Genomic DNA, 22,337 nt, shown 5'->3' with positions numbered 1-22,337 from the left:
ACTGTGGAGATGATGAATAGAATCTCCCCCCCCCATCTTCAAGAGATACAGCAGTAAAACATTACTGCAGGCTAGCTGCTGGATAATGTATGGGACCAAATCAGATGGTAAGCGAGGAGTGCTGTTCAGACAACATTACAGAGCATGGAGACAGAATGCTCTCTGTATGGGTGACATGTCTAAGAGTCTATCTCTTCTCACAGTATGTTACCCACTTTTCCCTTCTTTCATTGTTGAAATAATAACATGATAGTAAACTTAAATAAACATGGTGTCACTAAAATTTTTTTTAAAAAAGTAAACAGCTGACTTATCAAATATATCTCTCAGTCATCTTTAATCCTATGTACTTTGGTTCTGTGGAACAGCCTTCCCCGATGAAGTACACAATCTGATCAAAAATATCTAAATGCGTAATCATCCCAACTTTCAATCTACTGCTATTACAACCTACAATTTTCTGAGAGGGTTTTCTGCTGCATTTTGCTACATGGTAATTCCCTTCCATTTTCCCAGAAGGGCATTAGTGAGGTCAGTTACTGATGTCAGGCAATTCACTCATGCTTGCAGATGGCACTCCAATTCATCCCACAGCTGTTTGATGAGGCTGAGATCAGGGATCTGTGCAAGCCAGTCAAGTTCTTCAACACCATCTCATCAAGCCATTCCTGCATAGACCTTGCTTTGTGGATCAGGGCATTGATAAAGGAAGGTATCGTTATAAAGTTAGAAGCACAATGATTGGCTGACATTGTCTAGAGCAGGGTTTCTCAAACTTTTCCTACGATGGAACACTTCACAAATCCTGAAATTTTAACAGAACACCTTGATTAGAATTGAGTACCATCGGTCTCTTATTCAATGTAAAGCTAAGTGCAGATTATCACCACAGCAGGCTCTATCGCATCACAAAAATGCGACAGCACATACTATAGGCATGCTGGGCTGCATCGCGTCATTGACCATGCTTGTGACCGCACATTTCCTAGAATGGAACCTCTGTACTTCACTCGCGCTCGGAGGTGTCGACAACCGCAAGCACCTGTCAGTCAGTGGCTAAGTCAAGGCCAGCACACACTGGCTTTAATAACACAATCCACATGCAAAGTGAGGAGTGCCTGATTTTCAAACATGTTTGAAATTGTTGCAGCATTTAAAACCATTCCAGGCTCATATTGATTTTGATAATTTTTCACGGAATGCTTATTCATTTTCTGCAGAACACCAGTGTTCTGCAGAATGCTGGTCTAGAAGTGACATTATAGGCCACAGTGTTAAGATTCCCCATCACTGGAACTAGGGGACCTAGCCTAAACAATGAAAAAAGAGCCCCAAACCATGATGCTTCCTCCAACAAACTTCACAGTTGGCACAACACACTTGGGCAGGAAGCATTAGCAATATGCTAAACTTAGAAAGATTTAGCACATGCACATAGCTTTCTCACTCTGGAAAAAGCAGTTACACTGCTTCTGAATACAATGGTGACAAGTTTTACACCACTCTACCCAATGTTTAATGTTGCCCTTGCTGATGTTAAGCCTTGTGTGTGGCTGTGCAGCCACACTCCTGACAAACAGTTGTGATGTTGCTTAAAAAGGCATTCTGGAACTCAGTATCAAGTGTTTTAACTAAGGATAGGTAATTTTTTCATGCTACATTGCTTCAGCACTCAGCAGTCCTGCTCTGTGATTTTATGTGGCCTGCCAAGTTGCAATCAACTATAGCTGGTGTCGCAGGACAGATTTTTCCCAAATTGAATTGTTGTCAAGGTAGCATCTTATAATAGTGCCACTGATGTATACATTTTACTGTTAATGTTTGTCTATGAAGCTTGCAAGACCATGCGCTTCCATTTATACCTGTATGAGTCACAGTTGTGATGTATATATATCTATTCCAGATATATTTGGAAAAAAAAAAAAAAAAATCGGAGTTTCTGTCAAAACTTGAGAATCTCCTTCCAAAATGGTGAATCGATATGTACGCATTATGCATTCAACTCTCACTATAGCAAATACCATTAATAAACTCATTCACTATTCCAATTTAAGGAAAAGTTCTCACAAAGTCTCAAAGGCTATTTATTCTAAAGGAAATCTCTTATAGCAAACTACCTATTATATAACAAACTGTTCAGTAACAAGTTTGCTATGGATCAAGTCTACTGTACGTTTTAATTACAATATTATCATTTAATTATCATTTAAGTTACAGTAATTGCAGCTATAAATCAATACTATACCAACAACTGAAATATATTAATTGTGATGCAACTGATTGAATAGAAATTCATTAATTCATATATTCTGCTTATATATGTTATTTTTTCTGCCTAACTGATTGAAACTGCTGCCCACCCCCTTTGGTTTCAACATTATATTAATAAGTTCTACCAAAATGATTCAGAATAAAAAGGAGACATTTGAATGCAGCCAAGAAAGGTTTATAATAGTAATTTTACTAACATAACACACAGTTTTTATATAATTTACCTATAGATATGAACCCGTGCACGTGAGTCACCAAGCCAAATATAATTGTCCACTACACACAAGGCTGTCACTGTCACTGTGTCTAGAGTTAAAGTCTGTTGAAAGAAAAGAAATTTCAATAACTTTAAACTACACTAATAAACTATACTAATAATACAAGCAAAAATAAAAAAAAAAAAGAAGCATGTGAAGTTATCAAAACCTAAATAATGACACATATACTCTAGTACACCTCCTCCTCATACACCTAAACTCAGATGTATGAGGAGGAAGTATAGAGATGTTTCATAAACTGAATGCAAATTTGACAATAGTAACAGATAGATATCAGCACAGATGCTAAAAGAGTATTTCAGCTGAACTGGCTATTCCTTTGATCTGGATGAATAATTTTAGTTTCAACACTGGGCAGATTCTACATTTCCACAGGAGTAGAAAGAATGTATGATAATCCCACTGCTGATGTGTCCAACTGTTGACTTATCAGTATCTCTGAGGCAGGGGTGAATATTTCTGCAAAATTAGTAAGAGCTCATATACAGAAACGAGTTGTGAGAGAATCTATACCTTGTAATGAACAGAACAAGTTTACTAAGGAAATGTCATGGTTGAGCAACTTGCTTACATTTTAAAATAATGTTACCATTGAGTTAGACAAGGAGAATAGATACACCATAATTCTTTTGGACTTTGCTAAGGCTTATAACAGGATACAGCATGGAAGACTGTTGCATAAATTGGAGAATATGAGATTGGATTATAAAATATGGATGAGAAGATGGCTGACTGGCAGATATCAAAAAGTGGCATTATTTACTTAATGACATCTGGAAGGATTTGACATGTGACATACAGCATATGTCAGGAGTGCTGCTGATATGTAGTGCTTGCAGAATGATTTGAATATAAGGAATTGTGGGCATGTGAAAATGGCTGTCATTTCAATGTTAATAAATGTAAAGTCATGAATTTTGGTGTGATTAGATATCCAATGTCATATTATATTGGTGAGATTATGCTCGAAGAAATTGACGAGGCTAAGAATCTTGGAGTTTTAGTAGACAGGAAGTTAAAATTCTAGGGCATACAGTAAAGAATGCAAATACAATTCAGAGGATAGTTGCGATTCTGAAACGAGAACCTTCATATGTAAGGATAAAGAAAGTCACTTTCCTTTTTCACTTGGACTATTGTGCACAGGTCTGGTCTCCAAGTTTCTCTGGTGATGCTGATACACTGGAGAGAGTGTTAAAGATGATATAAGAATTGTGAAATACAGATTATGAAGACTAGCACACAGGAGAAAGAGGGATGCTACGATTGAGACTTAAAAATTTCTGAAAGGATTATACAGGATACCAGTAGATGAATTTTTTTATTTTATGGAGGGTGGAGAGAGAGGAGAAGAGGGCATCCATGGTAAGTGAGAATGAATGAGCTAAGAAGAGTGTGAGAGTTACACTTTTCTCTCACAATCTTAGTGTGAGAGTAGTATGTGTGATTGGAATGGACTGCCTCAGGAGGTGAGGTTGTGAGTGCAGGTAGTGTGAATATATTCAAGAAAAGGTATGACAGCTGGTGCAGGTGATATGCGGGTTCCCTTGATGAGTCCCTGACTCCCTGGAGATTTCTCTTAATAATAATAATAACATTTTATATTATACTAAAAAACAGGAAAAAGAGGGGGGGGGTATTGATAAAGTCCCACAAGATTCTGAAATGGTCATACAAAATACCAAGAGATGGGATTTTTCATTTTATGGAAGGTGGGAAGAAGACAAGAGGGCATTCATGGAACATTTAGGATGAATGAATGTAGTCAAGAAGGGGGAGAGGGCTAGATTTTTCTCTCACAGAACAGTGCTGATAGGAATGGCTTGCCTCTGGAAGTGGTGAGTGCAGGTAATGTGCATGAATTCAAGAAAAGGTATGACAACTGGTGTGGCCTTCCTTGATGAGTCAGGGTCTCATCAAGGAAGGCCACATATAATTTTAATTAAGAAATGCTCCTCTAGCATTTTCTAACGAAATAGAATAGCAAATATCAGAATGAATCTCCAGATTTCATAGTTTTAAAACGCTAATTTTGTACAGGTGTTCAAATCTCACTGTAAAACACAAATGGATGCCATGCTTATGAGAATGTTGCTTACACTTGCTAACATGTTAAACAAGTGTGTGTGTGTGGGAAGGGGTATGACATTTGCCATCAAATTAAGAGACCTTTCATGGCATCTGTCTTCATAAGTATTTTTTTTTAAAATTCTATTTAGCTGCCAGACCAATGTTGGTTACTGAATTATCCACTCTGTTGTATTTAAATGTTAATAAACTGATATTAACTTTGTTATGATTTTGTTTTTCTTTATTATATTTGCTTAAGTTTAATACAATGCAGCAACCTAGTGTATTCCTCAAAATGCTAATGGAAGGGAATAAAAGGTGTTAGCTGACTCCTATAACCTATGGACTAGGATGTTTTTGCTGTTCTCCAAGGCATATTTTAAGAAATGCTTTTGCTTAGATTATTATTATTATTATTGTTCCGGGAAACTCCAAGGAGTCGACAGACTCATCGAGGGAGGCCCTAACATCATGTCTGGAACAACTATTCAACATTCACACAGTATCTATCATATCTTGCCTTGAACTCATTCATGGTCGTAGCACCCACAACAGACTCTGGAAGCTTATTCCACTCATTCACCACTCTCCAAGTAAAAAACCTAGCTCTAACATCCTTGTCAACCACGCTCTTGCCCAGCTTCCATGCATGGCCCCTAGTCCTCCCACCACCAGTCATATTTTCAAAAATATCTTCTGGATCAATCTTATAAAAATCCTTCAGTAATTTGAATGTCTCAATCATATCACCCCTCCTTTGCCTATCGTCCAATTTCTGCAACCCACAAATCCTCAACCTATTCTCATAAGGTTCATTCCACATACCTGCTATCATCTTGGTCACTCATCTCTGGACCCTCTCCATTTCCTCCCCATCACAAAGAAACCCTGGTGCCCATAACTGGGCACAGAAGTCCAGATGGGGTCTTATCAAGGCTCGATACAGAGGAACAACAACTTGCTTCTCTCTGCATGTTAAAGTATTTTTCATAAGCCATGTGATTTGGTGAGCTGTTTTAGTTACTTTTGCAATGTGCCCCCTAAACTTCAACTCCCTATCCACCAGAACTCCCAAATCCCTGGCCTCATCAATCTCCTGGAGTACGGTTCCACCTATGCGATATACTGCTGCTATTCTTTTCACCCCAAAGTGCATAACCTTACACTTTGCCACATTAAACTGACATCCATTTTTCCTAGCCCAGTCCTCCAAACTATCCAAATCATCCTGTAAAATTTTGACATCCTGTGCACTCACAATTGCTCTACCCAAGTTTGCATCATCAGCAAACAAGTGAACACTTCCTCTCAAATCCTTTCCAATATCATTGATGAACAAATTGAAAGGCAGTGGTCCAAGAACAGAGCCCTGCGGCACTCCACTAGTCACAAGACGTCTTTTTGACTCCACTCCTGAATAAACCACTCTATGGTATCTCTCCTTCAACCACCCTCATATCCATCTTACCAACCCTATATCTATCCCCATCTGCTCCAGTTTACTGATTAGGGTTCCATGTGGTATCCTGTCAAAGGCCTTGGCAAGGTCCAGTAGTATCACTGTAAACCCATTACCCCTATCCAGTTCAGCTGTCACCATGTTATAAAACGTGAGCAAGTTACTGAGGCATGATCTACCATTCACAAAACCATGTTGTCCCCCATACAATATCCCATTTTCATCTATCCAATCCTGTATTCTTTTCTTGACTAATTTCTCTAAGACCTTGACAATGATTCCTGATATGCTAATTGGTCGGTAATTTACAACAGCGGTCTTAGAACCACCTTTATGCAGTGGAACTATTTTCCCCTCCTTCCACCAGATTATAATACTGCTACTGGTGCGAAAAAGCCCTCAGACTTTTAGAAGAAATATAATATCTTGCAGATGCTTGCAGTGATAGTAAAGTGTATGAATGCAGTCTGGATGAAGCTCCCAAATATATATATTCATATATTCACTGGATTCGACAAAGGCAAAGCTTTTACTAAAGAGTTATTTGCATGTGTGTGTGTACGTACTGGGTTACAATGTAAAATGTATTTCTTATTGTGGGTCATGGTCAGAAAAAGTTTGAAAAAACAATGATCTGAAAGATATATTTACTTAAGATATCCTTTAAATGAAATTCCTTATGTCTCTTTCCCATGTTACTTGATAATGCACTAACTATTGGAGTGCTGGTGCCTCATTTCTGCTGTGACTGAGGATATGGAGTGATGTGATACTGAATATTATCTTTTTGTGTTTGTCTCCTTTCTATACCTGTTAAATACATTTGTATTTGTTTCATCCAGAGATGAAGACTGATATGTCCAGAAATTATGTCTTCTGCTATCATATATTTCAAGTGCAAAATGAATTCCAGGAAGTGAACTGTTTAAAAAATGGAATCAAATTCAATAAGTTCTTCATTAGATTCTGACCATATGATGAGAATGTCATTTTATCTGATTCAATTGTTTTATCTTTTTGGTGTTATCTATTCAAGGACTGTTATTCAAAGTAAATGTAAATAAACTGCAGTGTGATTAAAGAGCTCATCAGAAGCATTCTTTCTATAAGTTTATATAATTAATTATTCTACAGGAAAAAAGTGTAATTTAAACAATGCTGGAAGAGCTTGTGTAATAATACATAAATACCACCTAAATCAGTAGAAAAGCCTTGAGTTCTAAAATAATAATATACATTTAAAAATTTTTTTTTAATAAACTCTGGAATTTTTGAGTTCGATATTCCACATAATATTCAATCAGATATGGTCTGCTCTTATAATGCAAACTAAGTAGAAATAAAAGGCAAACAATCAGTAAACAAAATTAACATCATCATCAAATTCCTGCCATGTACCCACAAGAGGTGTACAGGATATGATAGTACTACATGAAAAAAATTACATCATTACTAACTTCCTATCTACAATTTTCCTCCAAATCAGTCTGTTACTTGTCAAGAATCCAACATTATCAGATCTTATATTTCTATCGTCTAAGGCACTTTGTACCATATCAATCCACCTATATCTTGGTCTTCCTTTGGGTCGTTTTGCTGCCAACCTGGCAGAGAACACTTGCTTTGCTAATCTTTCCTCGCCAATTCTGTTTAAGTGACCATACCACCTGAGATTAGCTCTGCTAAAGCATTCCTGGATGCTGACAATGTCAACTTCTTTCCTAATATCCTCGTTTTAATATGATATTGCCATTGATGCCATCTGTTCACACCTATAATCTTTCTCAGGACTCTCATATCTGTGGTCTCTTGTCTTTGGTCAAGTGTTTTACTTCTGACCCAGCTCTCAGATCCATAAGTTAAAATTGGTTTGAACACTGTCCTGTATACAGCTAATTTAGGGTTCTGACTAATTTCTCTCTTATTCCATATGAATTTATTCAATTGACTTCCCACCATACCAGCTTTGCTGATTCTGTTGTCTATTTCTATATTTAATTTACCATCTTCAGTAAAAATTGTGCCTAAATAGCTGAAATGTTTTACTTGTTCCACAGGTTCTCCATTCACAACACAGTTGACATTTTCAATGATTCTGCCTATTTTCATTGTCTTTGTCTTTTTATTGCTGACCTTCATACCATATCTATTACAACAACTATTCAATTTAGTCAGATAATCTTGCAGACTTGTAACGGATTTATTTAGAAGTATAACATCATCTGGATAAAGCAAAGAGCTGATTTTGATATCATGTTGAATACCACTTTCCTTCGTAATGTGATCCATATAGATAATGAATAACAGAGGGGATAATGTACATCCTTGTCTCACACCAGATTTAACATTAAACCATCTTCCTGTACTTCCTTCAATTCTAACTGCTGATTTACAACTGAAATAAAGACTAAGTATTGCTTGATACAATGCCCCATTGACATCATACAACTGCAGCGTATTGAATAGCTTCTCTCTTGGCACCTTGTCATATGCCTTTTCCAAATCGACAAAACTTAAATACAGATCTTTGTTATATTCCCATGCTTTCTCGACTATTTGTCGTAAAGTGAAGATCTGATCCTGACAGCCTCTATTTGGCCTGAATCCAGCTTGTTCTTCACCAAGCTTTTCTTCCACAATTCTTCTCAACCATTTCTCAAGTATACTTGCATAGATCTTGCCAGGAACACTCAGTAGTGGAAATACCTCTGTAATTCTCACATTCAGTTTTATTTCCCTTTTTATATATGGGTACTATATGAGAGCTCTACTCCAATCATCGGGAATTCGTCCCTCTGTCCAGGCTTTCTGAACTATGCAGTGCAGCCACTGTAAGACTCTTATACCACCATACTTCAGCATTTCTGGTCGAATATCATCTATTCCTGCTGCCTTTCCACATTTCAAGCCTTTCATGGCTTTTTCTACTTCCAGTATGGATATGTATTCCTGACTGCATGCCTGGTCAGTCTTTTTTGAAACTGTGCTGTCATCACTGCTTGTTTCATTTAGCAGTTTTTCAAAGTAATTACTCCATACTTCAAGGATATCTTTTTCTCCCATTTTCATGTCACCTTTATCATCTCTAACTCCTTTTACAGCACTCTTTCCTCCATTCCTAAGCTTCTTCAACAACCTCCAGAATATTTTGCCACCTTGATATTTATTTTCTATATTCTTGCCAAAGTCCTCCCATGACTTTTGTTTAGCTAGTTTTACACAGTGTTTAGCATTCTTGCATTTGTCTCTATATTCTCTAAGAGCACAAGCTGACTTATTTGACAGGAACTTTTGATATGCTTTCTTTTTTTCCTTCACTGCCTCTTTAACTTCCTGTGTCCACCAGGGATTTCTGATTTTTTTATGCTTGCAGACAACCTCACCACATGCCTCTCTGGCAGAATCAATCAATGTTTTCTTCAGAGTTTGCCACTGAATCTCCAAGGTTTGATTCCTGTTCTCAAACTCTTTCATTTTTTCAATAATCTTTGTGTATTTTAGTCTACAGTTTACATCTGAGAGCTGCTCAACTTATATTCGCTTTAAAACTTTCTTACATGTTATTCTTTTGAATATGAAATTCAATTTTACCCTGCTCAAGACTAAATAGTGATCACTTCCAATTTCAAATCCTCTGTACACTCTGGTGTCCTGCACCAGGGAGAAAACATCACTATCAACAATAACATAGTCAATGAGACTTTTCTTTTTCCTAGCCTCTTCTCTTCATGTGAATTTGCGCACATTTTTATGTTGGAACATGGTGTTAGTAATAACCAGTCCGTGTCTTGTGCAGAAATCCAACAGATATTTGCCATTATTATTAGCTTTGCTCTTTTCTCCAAATTTTCCCAAAATAATTTTGTATGTCTCATAATCATTTCCTACTTTGCTATTTAGATCCCCAACAAGGACCAACTTTTCCTTTTTCATTGTGTCAGTTGCTTTTTCTAAAGCCTCAAAAAATTCCTCCACTTCTACCTTATAGAACCTTCTGTGGGACCATAGGCACAAATAAGTCTCATTGTCCAGTTCCCCATTCTCATATTTGCCCACATTACTCTACTTGAGATTGACTGCCATTCAAGAAGATTAGCCTCGTATTTTGCGTTGAATACTATGGCTACTCCTTCTTTCCCTTGCTTGTCATTGTCTGAATATAACATTTTGTATTTATTGCTCAGAAAGATCTCACCAGTTTTGGTCTTTTTTGTTTCAGTCACCCCTATTATGTCGATCTGGTACTTATCTAATTCCTCAGCTAGCTCCATTTCTTTGCCATTCAGGCTTCTTACATTGATAGTACCGATCTTCAACCCTGGTGATGTTGAGGTGGGGTTTGTTTTCAGATTTGTTCCAGTAGCTGACTTTTCGCTGTTCGCCCTGGTTCCCTGGCGAAAACAACGGGGGTCTTGTTTAACCGGGCGACGCCCCAGCCGGCATGAAATTTTGTCATGTTGTACCATCATTTTTTATTTTGGTTTAACCAATAAGAATACAATTTGGTCAGCTAAATCCCAAATTGCCAGCCCATCCTCGTTCGTTCAGTATCCAAGTAGATACCCAATAGGGTGCACCACGAGAAGGTGAGGATTGGACATTAGGTCAGAAGTCCTGGTCGGTTCTCCACATTCCTTTAAAGGCTATGTGGAGGTCTCCTCTCAGTTATACAGCTTTGACCCTTAAGCACCGCTCAGACAAAATGTCAAGTTTGCGCCTGCAATTGATGCAAGACTAGCTGATCCCACAGGTAGTGTAAGACCAAGGCAACTCGTGGTAAAGGTGGAGAAGCTCTGATCACTAATCTTAATATTTACCCTTAATGCCAAAACACATCTCCAAGAAGGGGATGTATGATGTTTTGTATTAAATGCAAGGGGCCACTACCCAGACCGGTTTCGACCTTTATTGAGGTCTCATCAGTGGGAGCCAGGCAAAATTAACACTTACATTAATATGAAAAATGTCGTTATAGTGAAAATTCTTTAAAATACTCTGTATATTTATTTATTTATTTATTTTTTGATGATGTTCATCATAATCCTCTGTATGCAGAATTTTTTTTTTAATGAGTAATTTTGTAAATTAATTTTGAAGAAGTAGACCAAAGAGTGAAAAAAATTAATAGATTTTATAAAATTAATATTGTTTATGTTGACAATCAAGTATTTACAAAGTACGGACAATAACTTAAGATGCATACAGAAGGTACTACTTACCTTATATTCTATCCAGGATTGTTGGCTACAAGTTAAAGCATCAATCTGTTTCCCCAACCGACTCAGCCACACTTCCCACCGTTTGTCTTTTGTAGATTGTTCAGCGCCTAATAATCACCAAATGAAATTGAAATACTTATTTCAATATTTTCAAAATCAAAAGTATTACAGCCTTAATTGTAAGCATGAGTGCAAGTTTAATCTCATTTAATAAATTTAGTTTAATCCTTTATCCCAGTGAGAGCAAACAAAGTTTGTGCCTGGGTATGCAGTACAACACCAAGGCGACTCGTAGCAAAGGTGGAGCAAGCAACCAACTCTCCTATCCCAATATCTCCCATAATGCAAAACACCTCTCCTTGTAGATATGTATACTGTTATGCATTAAGGGATTGGCTACTACCCAGACTAGTTTCGACCTTTATTGAGGTCTCTTCGGTGGGAGCCAGGCCCAGAGTTGGAGATACCAGGCAGAAGCAGTAGCAAGGTCATCTTTGCCTATAGGAGTTGCTAAAAGGTTTGCCACCTTTTTTTTTTTTTATTAAAATACTCTGGAGTTAGAGAAAGATGTTGAAAGTTTATTTTTCACTAGGTTAGACTATAATAAATTTAGTTTAATCCTTTATCCCAGTGAGAGCAAACAAAGTTTGCACCTGAAAATATTTGCCTATAGGAGTTGCCAAAAAGTTTGCCTTTTGGCAGCTCCTATAGGCAAAGATGACCTTGCTACTGCTTCTGCCTGGTATCTCCAACTCTGAGCCTGGCTCCCACTGAAGAGACCTCAATAAAGGTCGAAACTAGTCTGGGTAGTGGCCAATCCCTTAATGCATAACAGTATATACATATCCACAAGGAGATGTGTTTTGCATTATGGGAGATATTGGGATAGGAGAGTTTGTAGCTTGCTCCACCTTTGCTATGAGTCGCCTTGGTGTTGTACTACTTACCCAGGTAAGATAGTACAGCACTATATTCAGTCCTGAAGATATTTTCAGGCATAAACTTTGTTTGCTCTCACTGGGATAAAGGATTAAACTAAATTTATTATAGTCTAACCTAGTGAAAAATAAACTTTCAACTTTAATCTCATTTATTTCAAGATTTCAAGTGCAAAAATATATTTAGTTAGATTTCAAGTCTAACAGCATATCTAAATAATAAATTTAATATTTAATTATTATTATCATGTAGGAACCTTCATAGAGTCTGAAGATCCATAGCTGGAAGCCCAGATCATTATTCACACAATGCCTATCATACCTCTCCTTAAACTCAATCACTGATAAAGCACTCTCAATCCTCTCATCCATTCACCATTATCTAAGCAAGTTTCCCCAATCCATTGTTAACCCAACTCTTACTTTAAAGGCATTACTTCTTTCTTGTAATGCCATATACTAGCATAATTAAATGACTGTACACATGAAATTATATAATAAAATAAGGAATTTAATGTAACCCTTCTGGGGTACGAATTTTGAGCACAGTTTGTGGGGGGAGGGGTTGGAAGAGCTTGTGTAATAATACATAAATACCACCTAGATCAGTAAAAAAGCCTCGCGTTCTAAAATAATAATATATATATTTTTAAATTTTTTAATAAATTCTCTGGAATTTTTGAGTCCGATATTCCACATAATATTCAATGAGAATATTCAATATGTCATCTGGGACCGGATGACTTATTAGTATCCAAAACTAAGAATGTTCTGATTTCTTTCTGATGAAAGATATGAAACAGCGTGAGATGTTTCTTGGCATAATTTTCTGCTGTCATCTGTGCTGGAGTTACAGGTAAAGAATGCAAATAAGTCAGCCTTATCTCTAGTTGATGATATGATGTGCCTTCAACAAGGAAAGAAGTTGTGGCAAAGAGACCTGAAGGCCTAACTGCTGTTTAATCAGTCACGGCAAATTTTCTGTTATTTGTAATCAAATTCAGATTTTTTTTTTTTTTTTTTTTTTTTTTTTTTTTTTTTTTTTTTTTTTGCAGCTGCCATAAGCTGCAGTGTAAGTCAAATGTGAAACTGGAGTTCTGGTCTTGAGTTATTTGTGACAATGAATTTTCTTCTTTGGGTACCTTGGCAAACTTGTTGGAGAACAATGGCTTGGATGGTGGTTTGAAATTCTGAGTGGAAGGGAAGGAAATGAAGGCTTTTATTCCAATTAGAATTATTTTTGTTATTTGAACAGGTCATTTGTATTGAGAAGATGATAAGAATTAACTGGTCTATTCTAGTGGGTAGATGAATATTTCGTGTTACAGAACTGCTAAAGCAAATAAATCAGCTTAATCAAAGAAAACGAAAAGACAAGCAAGTTTCAATTTATGGACAATAAAGTCAGGAAGATGATTTCACTGTTTGGATATCTGAACTACAGAAAAATCAGGCTTCAGAGAATGATTGAAGATGCTAGAGACTGGATGCTAGAAGATGCTACCAGAATTAGAGCGATAAAGACTACAAAAGACTACTAGCCAGCCTGGTTGGTCTAGTGGTTAAGCGTATCTGTTCTCCAACCAACAAAGTATAGCGCTCAAATCCCATTGTGGACATGAATGTTTGTTATTGTCTTTAGGTGAGAAATGAATTTCATTGCCAGGTGTGAAACCACTTTCCCATTTACCAGAGGCCTGAAGTTGCTTGAAACGTTTCATGTTTGGATTCCAGAGCAAATCTTTTCAGATTATGAAAAAATAAATAAAAACATACAAAAAATATAAAATTAATAAAAATAGAAAAATCTTTGGTCTTCTATGGCACACACACACACACACACACACACACACACACACACACACACACACACACACACACACACACACACACACACAGGGTGATCAAAATTAAAGTATCCTTGTTTAAGGCCATCCAGTGATCCAAATGCTGCAAAACTTTGTAGAACTACATTGCGCATCATGCAGAAGCGATATCTGAGAGGAAAAGAGTAGTTTCAAAATTCACCACGAGGTGCATTGTGAACACCAAATGCATGGAATTTGCATATCACATAACTTGGCAGATGCCAGGAGGGTTTAAAAAAAGATGAACACTGTATTTTTCCTTTCATTCTGGTTGTTAATACCACCCAGCGATGGCACTGACCTTGCCCCAATGTGCTCTGCTTGTAAAGCTGTACTACCTAAATAATTGCAATACTGTTGCTGCATTCCATGAATTTCATTGCCTGCACAAATGTTAATGAGGTCCATTATCTCCATGTGCTCTGCAACAATGATTAGTCATTTTGAAGAAACAGAACTGTTGGTAGTTAGACCTCGCAGAGGTCACAAACCAACCAGTTCACAAGTGAATGAAGTTGCTACTGCCATTGTGGAGCAGGCCATAAATAATAGGAACAGTGATGGTTGCTACAGTGCATATGCTGTATGGTGGTTTACACAACTATCTAGAAAATTCTATGAAAGATTCAAGATAACCCTGACACAGGAGTTGTGCCTGCAGAACTTTGAAAGTTGATTGACATTTGCTTTAACAATCCTTGCTCGAATGAAGTTTACATGTACATGCACAGAAAATGCATGTAAGGAGAAAAGTTGCAGACTTGTAGCAGATTCAACACTAGGGGGTGCTGTGTGATGTACATTCCGTACATCACACAGCACCCCCCCTAGTCTCGAATTTTGGAATTACCTCCCCCATCTCAGATATTGCTTTGGCATGATGCACAATGTATTACTGCAAAGTTTCGCAGCATTTGAATCATTGGGCAGCACCTGCATGGCATTAAACAGCAATTCTTTAATAATTTTATTCTGATCACCCTGTATTATAAATTAATATAGCAAGGAAAGTTTGAGACAGAATTCTGTTCTTTTCTACAGAGAGCATAAAAGAGAGAGAAGGCTCTAAGTTTGACATTCTCTGACAGCAAATGCTATATCATAAAACAAAAATGTAGTATACTTCATAGATAATGAAAAGAATCTTGTAAAGTGTAATTTCAAAATTGAAGTGGCAGTAGTTACTGAGGTTGTGATTCATGTTGAAATTTTTGGGAAAAAGACTACATGGAACTGAAATGAAAATGCTCAACAAGCATTACAAAAGATACTTTAAAATACATACTCACTGAAGATTAAGAATGAAATGACCTTGAGAACAAGGACAGTTATATGCATAGAGAGTGATACTATGTACTATTCTTCGTGGTGCACCAAAATTTATACAGATCACACAATCAGTTCTACTATATAGTTAACCATGTTTTGTAGAATTTAAGCCACTTATAGGAATAATTTCTGTGATTTCAACTGGGATTTGTATAGTAGTCTGGCTTAAGAGTGCTAGTCCACTTTTAGGCTATCCATGAATGTATCTTTTATGTTTTTTTCTTCTAACCAAGGTGATCAGAAGAAAAGAATATGAATATGAATGAATAAAATGTACATCTGTCTGTCCCAAATACTGGGTCACCTTGACAAGGGATACTCTAACATCTACAGAACTCAGCTAATTCCAACAGAACTGATGGTGAAAGATGTTGAAAGTTTATTTTTCACTTGGTTAGAGTATAATAAAATTAGTTTAATCCTTTATCCAAGTGTGAGCAAACAAAGTTTGCGCCTAAAAGTATCTTCAGGACTGGGGTAAGGTGGTACAACACTAGGGTAACTCGTTGCAAAGGTGGAGCAAGCTACCAACACCCCTATCTCAGTATCTCCTATAATGCAAAACACATCTCCTTCACTTGGTTAGAGAATAATAAAATTAGTTTAATCCTTTATCCAAGTGTGAGCAAACTGGCTGTTGGGCCTGTCTCCCACTGAAGAGACCTCAATAAAGGTCGAAACTAGTCTGGGTAGTGGCCCTTCCCTTAATGCATAACATTAGACATATCCGCAAGGAGATGTGTTTTGCATTATAGGTGATACTGAGATAGGAGTTTTGGTAGCTTGCTCCACCTTTGCAACGAGTTGCCCTCGTGTTGTACCAGATTACCCCAGTCCTGAAGATACTTTAAGGTGCAAACTTTGTTTGCTCACACTTGGATAAAGGATTAAACTAATTTTATTATACTCTAACCAAGTGAAAAATAAACTTTCAACATCTTTCTCTAAATCCAGAGTAATTTATTAAAAAAAGGGTGGCACACCATTTGGCAACTCCTATAGGTAGAGATGACCTGCTAATGCTTCTGCCTGGTATCTCCACTTGGGCCTGGCTCCCACTGAAGATACCCCATAAAGCGGACACGTGCTCGCACAGAACACTCTCAGAAGTAGCTGGAGGGACCATAATACCGATCAGGGCTATACCCCTCGGTAAACCTGAGGTATCATCAGGGAGCGATTTCCCAGAGCTCCGGCAACAGACCGAAAAAGAAACACTAGCAGAAAACACAACTTCCATGAAACCTGTAATGGGTAAGACACCCAGGGCAACCCGCCACATCAAGGAAATAACAGCCAACTTCGAAACCCGCAGCAAAGAGGAAGAAGTCGTAACAACCAGTGCCCCAATAAAGCGCACAAGAGAGGCAGAAACAGAAGAGGCAAAAAAGGCTAAACAAAGCAGCCTACTCTCATCAAAAGATGAAATGGACAACATCCAAACTACAAGCCAACGCGAAAGCACCCAGCCTCTTGAGGAGGCGGTAACAAAGACAGGAAACCTATCCCCAGTAGCGGACCAACCTGCAGAACCCCATTCACATATCTGCAGCACGGACATTTATAGCATCACAGAAATGGAATTTCAAAACGACCTTGTTATGGATATTCCAAACAGCTCCGATAGTGAATCACAGGTGGAACATGTAGAGCAACAAACAGACAACACCCCCCCCCCCTTCCTCCAAATACCAACATGGATTTTAAAATTGCCACTTTAAACACCAACGGTTTACGCAACCCCTTCGCACAAAGCACTGTCTGGAAGCTAATGTTAAGGTACAAAATTAATATCCTCCTGATTCAAGAAACCCATTTTTATAAGCATTAGGACGTGGAGAACTTCTCGAGAAGCTACCCAGTCACCAGCTACTGGTGCTTTGGGGATGCTCACTCGCGAGGGGTGGGGATACCAATTCGCCCCCCAATCGCAGGGGGGTTCTTCAATGTCGAGAAGGACGCCATGGGACGTCTAATAACGGTAGACTGGAAGTACGGTGGCCGTACCATCCGGCTTGTTGCAGTATACGCCCCGAACAGCCCATACCACAGAAGCGGTTTCTTCTCTGCCCTTGAAAACTACCTCTTGGGAGCAGAACACCTAATAGTAGCCGGGGACTGGAATTGTGTGGAAGACACACGTTTGGACAAAGTAGGCGGGAACGCAAACTCCGGAACCGGCGGAACCGCCGCTCTAAAAAGATGCTGTGTAAATTCTGATCTCGTCGATGTCTGGAGGAAGAATAACCCATCGAAGGTAGAAACAACGTGGTGCCGTGGCCAGATATCGACGAGACTAGATAGGGTGTACGTGTCCCAAAACTTGGAGCAGTATGTTCAAAGGACACGTCACACCACAGCACACAACATGTCAACAGACCACAAATTGGTCATTTTAAAAATTACACTCCCAGAGGTTATGGAAACAGCCAGAGGTCCTTGGAGGCTTCCTCCTACCTTTCCCAGTCTTTTTAGCGACCAGCTACAGAAACTCTGTGATGAATGGACAAACATCAACTGGGACTGGGAAAACTGGCTGCACTTTAAGTGACAGGCTAAGGAACTGTTTCAAAAATGTGGGCGCGAAAGGGTCTACCAACAACGTAAACGGCTGAGGGATCTCCACAGGGAACTCGGCTGGTACTGGTCAAGCGAACGGAGCGGAGTTCCCTGCGGACATCTTATCAGACAGGTAGAATTAGAGCTGCAGCAAGGGCGGCAGAGTAGAGTCGATGACCTCGACTTTCGCACGAGACTCTATCTCAGAAATTTGGAAACACCCTCCGCCGCATTCTACAATCAACAACGGGTGGCAGAAAACGATGAAAGAACGATTTACCAGATCGAGGAGAAAGGCCAGATTCTAAATTCAACCCATGAAATACTCCGTCACTTTCACCAGCAGTATCTCGGCATCTTCGCTGACCAGCAGGGCACGGATGACTTCAGTGAGTGGGACATCAAACGTTTTCCCGAGCATCTTAGCGCCCTGCATGACAGGCCGATAACTGCAGCTGAAATAAAAGCCACGTGCAAAACGATGAAGACAAAAAAGACCCCAGGGCCAGACGGACTGGGGATAGAATTCTATAGATCTATCTGGGACCTTGTACTGCCAGCACTAGTAAAGATCTTTAACGAATTCCTCACTTCGGGAAACATCCCCGAGGAATTCGCTAAGAGCTATACAATCTTTATCCCCAAAAAAGACCGAGATCGGACCTTGTCAAATAACTGGCGTCCCATCTCCTTAACTAACCTAGACTATAAACTTTTTGCAAAAATTATCTGTACACGCATTAAGGGCGGAATAGAAAACATAATAACAAGTTCACAGGTCTATGGAATCCCAGGTAGATCTATGGAATTTAATCTCTTCCTGCTAAGAGACCTAATCAGACTGGCCAAGGGAAAAAAATACCCCCTGGCACTTCTCTCCACCGACCTGGAAAAAGCGTTCGACAGCGTCAGCCACACGTACTTACAGGACACCCTAAAAAAAGTAGGCATTGGCCCGAGACTTCGGCGTACAATTAAACATATGTACGCGGGGGCCTCGACACAACTGTCTATTAATGGGTTTCTGACAGAACCAATCCGTATAAAGAGGGGTTAGGCAAGGCTGCCCACTAAGCCCCCTTCTCTTTTCCCTAGCATTAGAACCCCTCATCAAAAGAATAGAGAACACCCCTGCAATTAATGGTATTCCACTGCCCCAAGTTTCCAAACAGTGCAAAATAGTAGCATATGCAGATGATGTAGTGGCCACACTCAGAGACTCTGAGTCTATCTGCATCTATCTTGACATACTGCAAAACTTCAGCATAGTCAGTGGTCTCCGAGTTAATGCACAAAAAACAAAATCAAAAATTTTGGAAATTTCCATAACACCGGACTTCCCTACGGTTTAACGCTGCATATGCAGCCGCTAACAATACTAGGAGTTCCCTTTTCTGAGTCGCTAGCTTTACCAGTTAAAAAATTACAGGAAATAAGTACGGAAAAGATAAGTCTATTCAAACCGACCTTTTTCTCCTTTTATGGCAGAGCCACAGTGATAAAAACAATCATTACCCCAATGCTGATGCACACAATCAATATCACAGGCATCACACTGCTACAAGAAAACCAATTATCCGAAAAACTCATAGATTTCTTCTGGAATGAAAAAAAACATGAGGTTAAAAAACAATACCTGCAACTAAAACATGAAGAAGGGGGGTATGCTCTGCCTGATCTCAAAAGCTTGCTTTATGCAAATACATTCAAAACCGTACGGAAGGCCTTAAACTCAAACCATATTTCAGGCCTCCTAATTAGATATTTTATAGGACTTTTCCTCCCCCTCTTTGGAACCACGGACTATGCTGGACCCCGTGCAAGGGTTGTGCCCAAGTGGTACTTCACACTAGTAAAATCACTCACAGTACTTAGAGACAAAGGAACAGAAATCCTCACACACAAACCGAAAGCAGTATACTGGGATTTCTTCCAACTCTCCAGGCGTGATACACCAAACCTCGGGACAAACAATGAAATTCTCTTTAAAAACATCAAGAATAGCTGGGGACAGCCTTTTCATCGGGATCTGGCCTGGCGAATAGCTTATGGGCGGCTCCCGGTGAAACAGGTTAAATCTAGGTACGTACCCAGTCCGTGCGATCCCTTTTGTGATGTCTGCCGGGGCGTGGAAACGGTGGAGCATTTCTTTTATTTTTGCCCACCAGCCCAATGCGTCTGGCAAAGACTGAGCACAGCACTGGGAATCCCGATGCTATCACTAGAAGAGGTCATACACCTGCAATTCCCGCCACCAGTCAACAAGACCCAAAAATTCGCCATTTTTTTTAATTAACGTCTTAAAGTATCACATCTGGAAGGTACGGAAAAAATCCCAGGTACGGGACGCAAATTTAATGTACGCAGGAATAAGGAAAGGTTTCTTTTTTTACCTTCCTAAATTTCTTGCGTAAGAGAGACATCTACTAGGCGACTTTAAATTTGTGAACAAATACTGCAAACCACCGAAAATATGCTTTCTTATACAGGGACGCATCAAGCCCTGTATATTTCTTTAGTATCTCCAAAACTCCACCTAACTCTCCCTAGGAAAAGTAACAACCACTCTGTTCTTCCTCGCCACAAAGCTTTCGCTGGCATGGTTTCCTTTACTCCAAATAAGGAGGGTAGATCTGAGAATCCAGGCTGCAAAGGCTTACTGCGAGGCGGTGCTGCTCCTTGTGAGCGGCATCTCCCGGGCCAGTCTTCTACCCCATTCTAAGTCCCAGTGGTACCAGGTCTGTAAGTTCCTTATTTTGTTCCCTTTCAGTTCAACTGACCGGACCTTAAGTCCTTTGATTTTTATGTAATTTAAAAAACAGTTCTAACTGAAATTATTGTTTTCAAAACAGGTCAATGGATCTCCTTCATAGATAACTGACGAAATTATTAAGGATAAATTTATAAGTGAACTATTAGTCAAAATTTTTATGGTTAAATTTTCTTTTTTTTTTAACAGATAAATTGAGAATATGTGTCACAGACCAATTAGCCAAATAAGGCTAAACAGGTTGACTGAGGCCTCTTTTACCTCCTACTATCCTACTCTATCTTTCATTATTCTCCTCTCTTACTGTTTGCTGACCCTCAGCATGCTTTATTCTCCAAAGGCCGATGATGAGAGACATGAACTCCCATTCGACCTCAATAAAGGTCGAAACTAGTCTGGGTAGTGGCCCTTCCCTTAATGCATAACATTAGACATATCTGCAAGGAGATGTGCTTTGCATTATAGGAGATACTGAGATAGGAGTGTTGGTAGCTTGCTCCACCTTTGCAACGAGTTGCCCAGGTGTTGCACCACCTTACCCCATTCCTGAAGATACTTTCAGGTGCAAACTTTGCTTACTCACACTTGGATAAAGGATTAAACTAATTTTATTAGAACTGATGGTGTGATCCTATACAAATTTTGGCATGGCACATCATCTTATGTAATTGCAGAAGGTGGTTTAATGTGGTGTCAGACAAGGATGTACATTATCCCCTCTGTTATTCATTATCTATATGGATCACATTATAAACCTGATATCAAAATTGGAGGTGTTAATCTCAGCTCATTGCTTTATGCGGATGATGTTATACTTCTAAAATAAATCCACTACAAGTCTGCAAAATTCCCTGACTAAACTGAATAAATGTAATAGATATGGTATGAAGGTCAGCATTAAAAAGACAAAGACAATAAATATAGGCAGAAACATTGAAAATATCAACTGCATTGTGAATGGAGAACTTATAGAATAAGTAAAACATTTCAGCTACTTAGGCACGGTTTTTAGTGAAAATGGTAAATTAAATATGGAAATAGACAACAGAATCAACAAAGCTGGTATGGTAGAAAGTCAACTGAATAAGAACTGAATATGGAATAAGAGAGAAATTAGCCAAAACACTAAATTAGCTGTACAAAAGACAGTGTTCAAACTAATTTTAACTTATGGATCTGAGAACTGGGTTAGAAGTAAAACACTTGACCAAAGACTAGAGACTGCAGATATGAGAGTCCTGAGAAAGATTAGGGGCATGAACAGATGGCATCAATGGCAATATCATATTAAAAATGAGGATATTAGGAAAGAACTTGATATTGTCAGCATCCAGGAATGCATTAGCAGGTTAATCTCAGGTCACATAAGCAGAATGGGAGAGGAAAGATTAGCAAAACAAGTGTTCTCTGCCAGGTTTAGAGGAAAAAGACCCAGAGAAAGACCAAGATATAGGTGAACTGATACAGTAAAAAGTGCCTTAGAAGACAGAAATATAAGACCTGATGTGGAGGAAAATTGTAGATAGGAAGTTAGTAATGATGTAAATTTTTCATGTAGTACTATCATATCCTGTAC

General features: G+C 38.7%; 1 protein-coding gene across 1 annotated transcript in view; it reads right to left on the bottom strand.

Annotated features, from left to right (window-relative positions):
- Lrrk (Leucine-rich repeat kinase) overlaps window positions 1-22,337 on the bottom strand; it is a 790,764-nt gene that overhangs the window by 41,936 nt on the left and 726,491 nt on the right. Inside the window, exons 31-33 of the mRNA XM_090409582.1 lie at window positions 18,176-18,193; window positions 11,298-11,368; window positions 2,496-2,590 (exon numbers count right to left, since the gene is read on the bottom strand). Coding sequence (XP_090265708.1) covers window positions 2,496-2,590; window positions 11,298-11,368; window positions 18,176-18,193 — 184 coding nt within the window. The remainder of the gene's footprint in view (window positions 1-2,495; window positions 2,591-11,297; window positions 11,369-18,175; window positions 18,194-22,337) is intronic.

Source organism: Typopeltis vanoorti, chromosome 19 (assembly GCF_054136105.1).
Source record: "Typopeltis vanoorti isolate ZY-2024b chromosome 19, IOZ_Tvanoo_1.0, whole genome shotgun sequence".
In the NCBI taxonomy this organism is placed as follows: Eukaryota; Metazoa; Arthropoda; class Arachnida; order Uropygi; family Thelyphonidae; genus Typopeltis; species Typopeltis vanoorti.
This window is presented reverse-complemented; position numbering and strand designations above follow the sequence as displayed.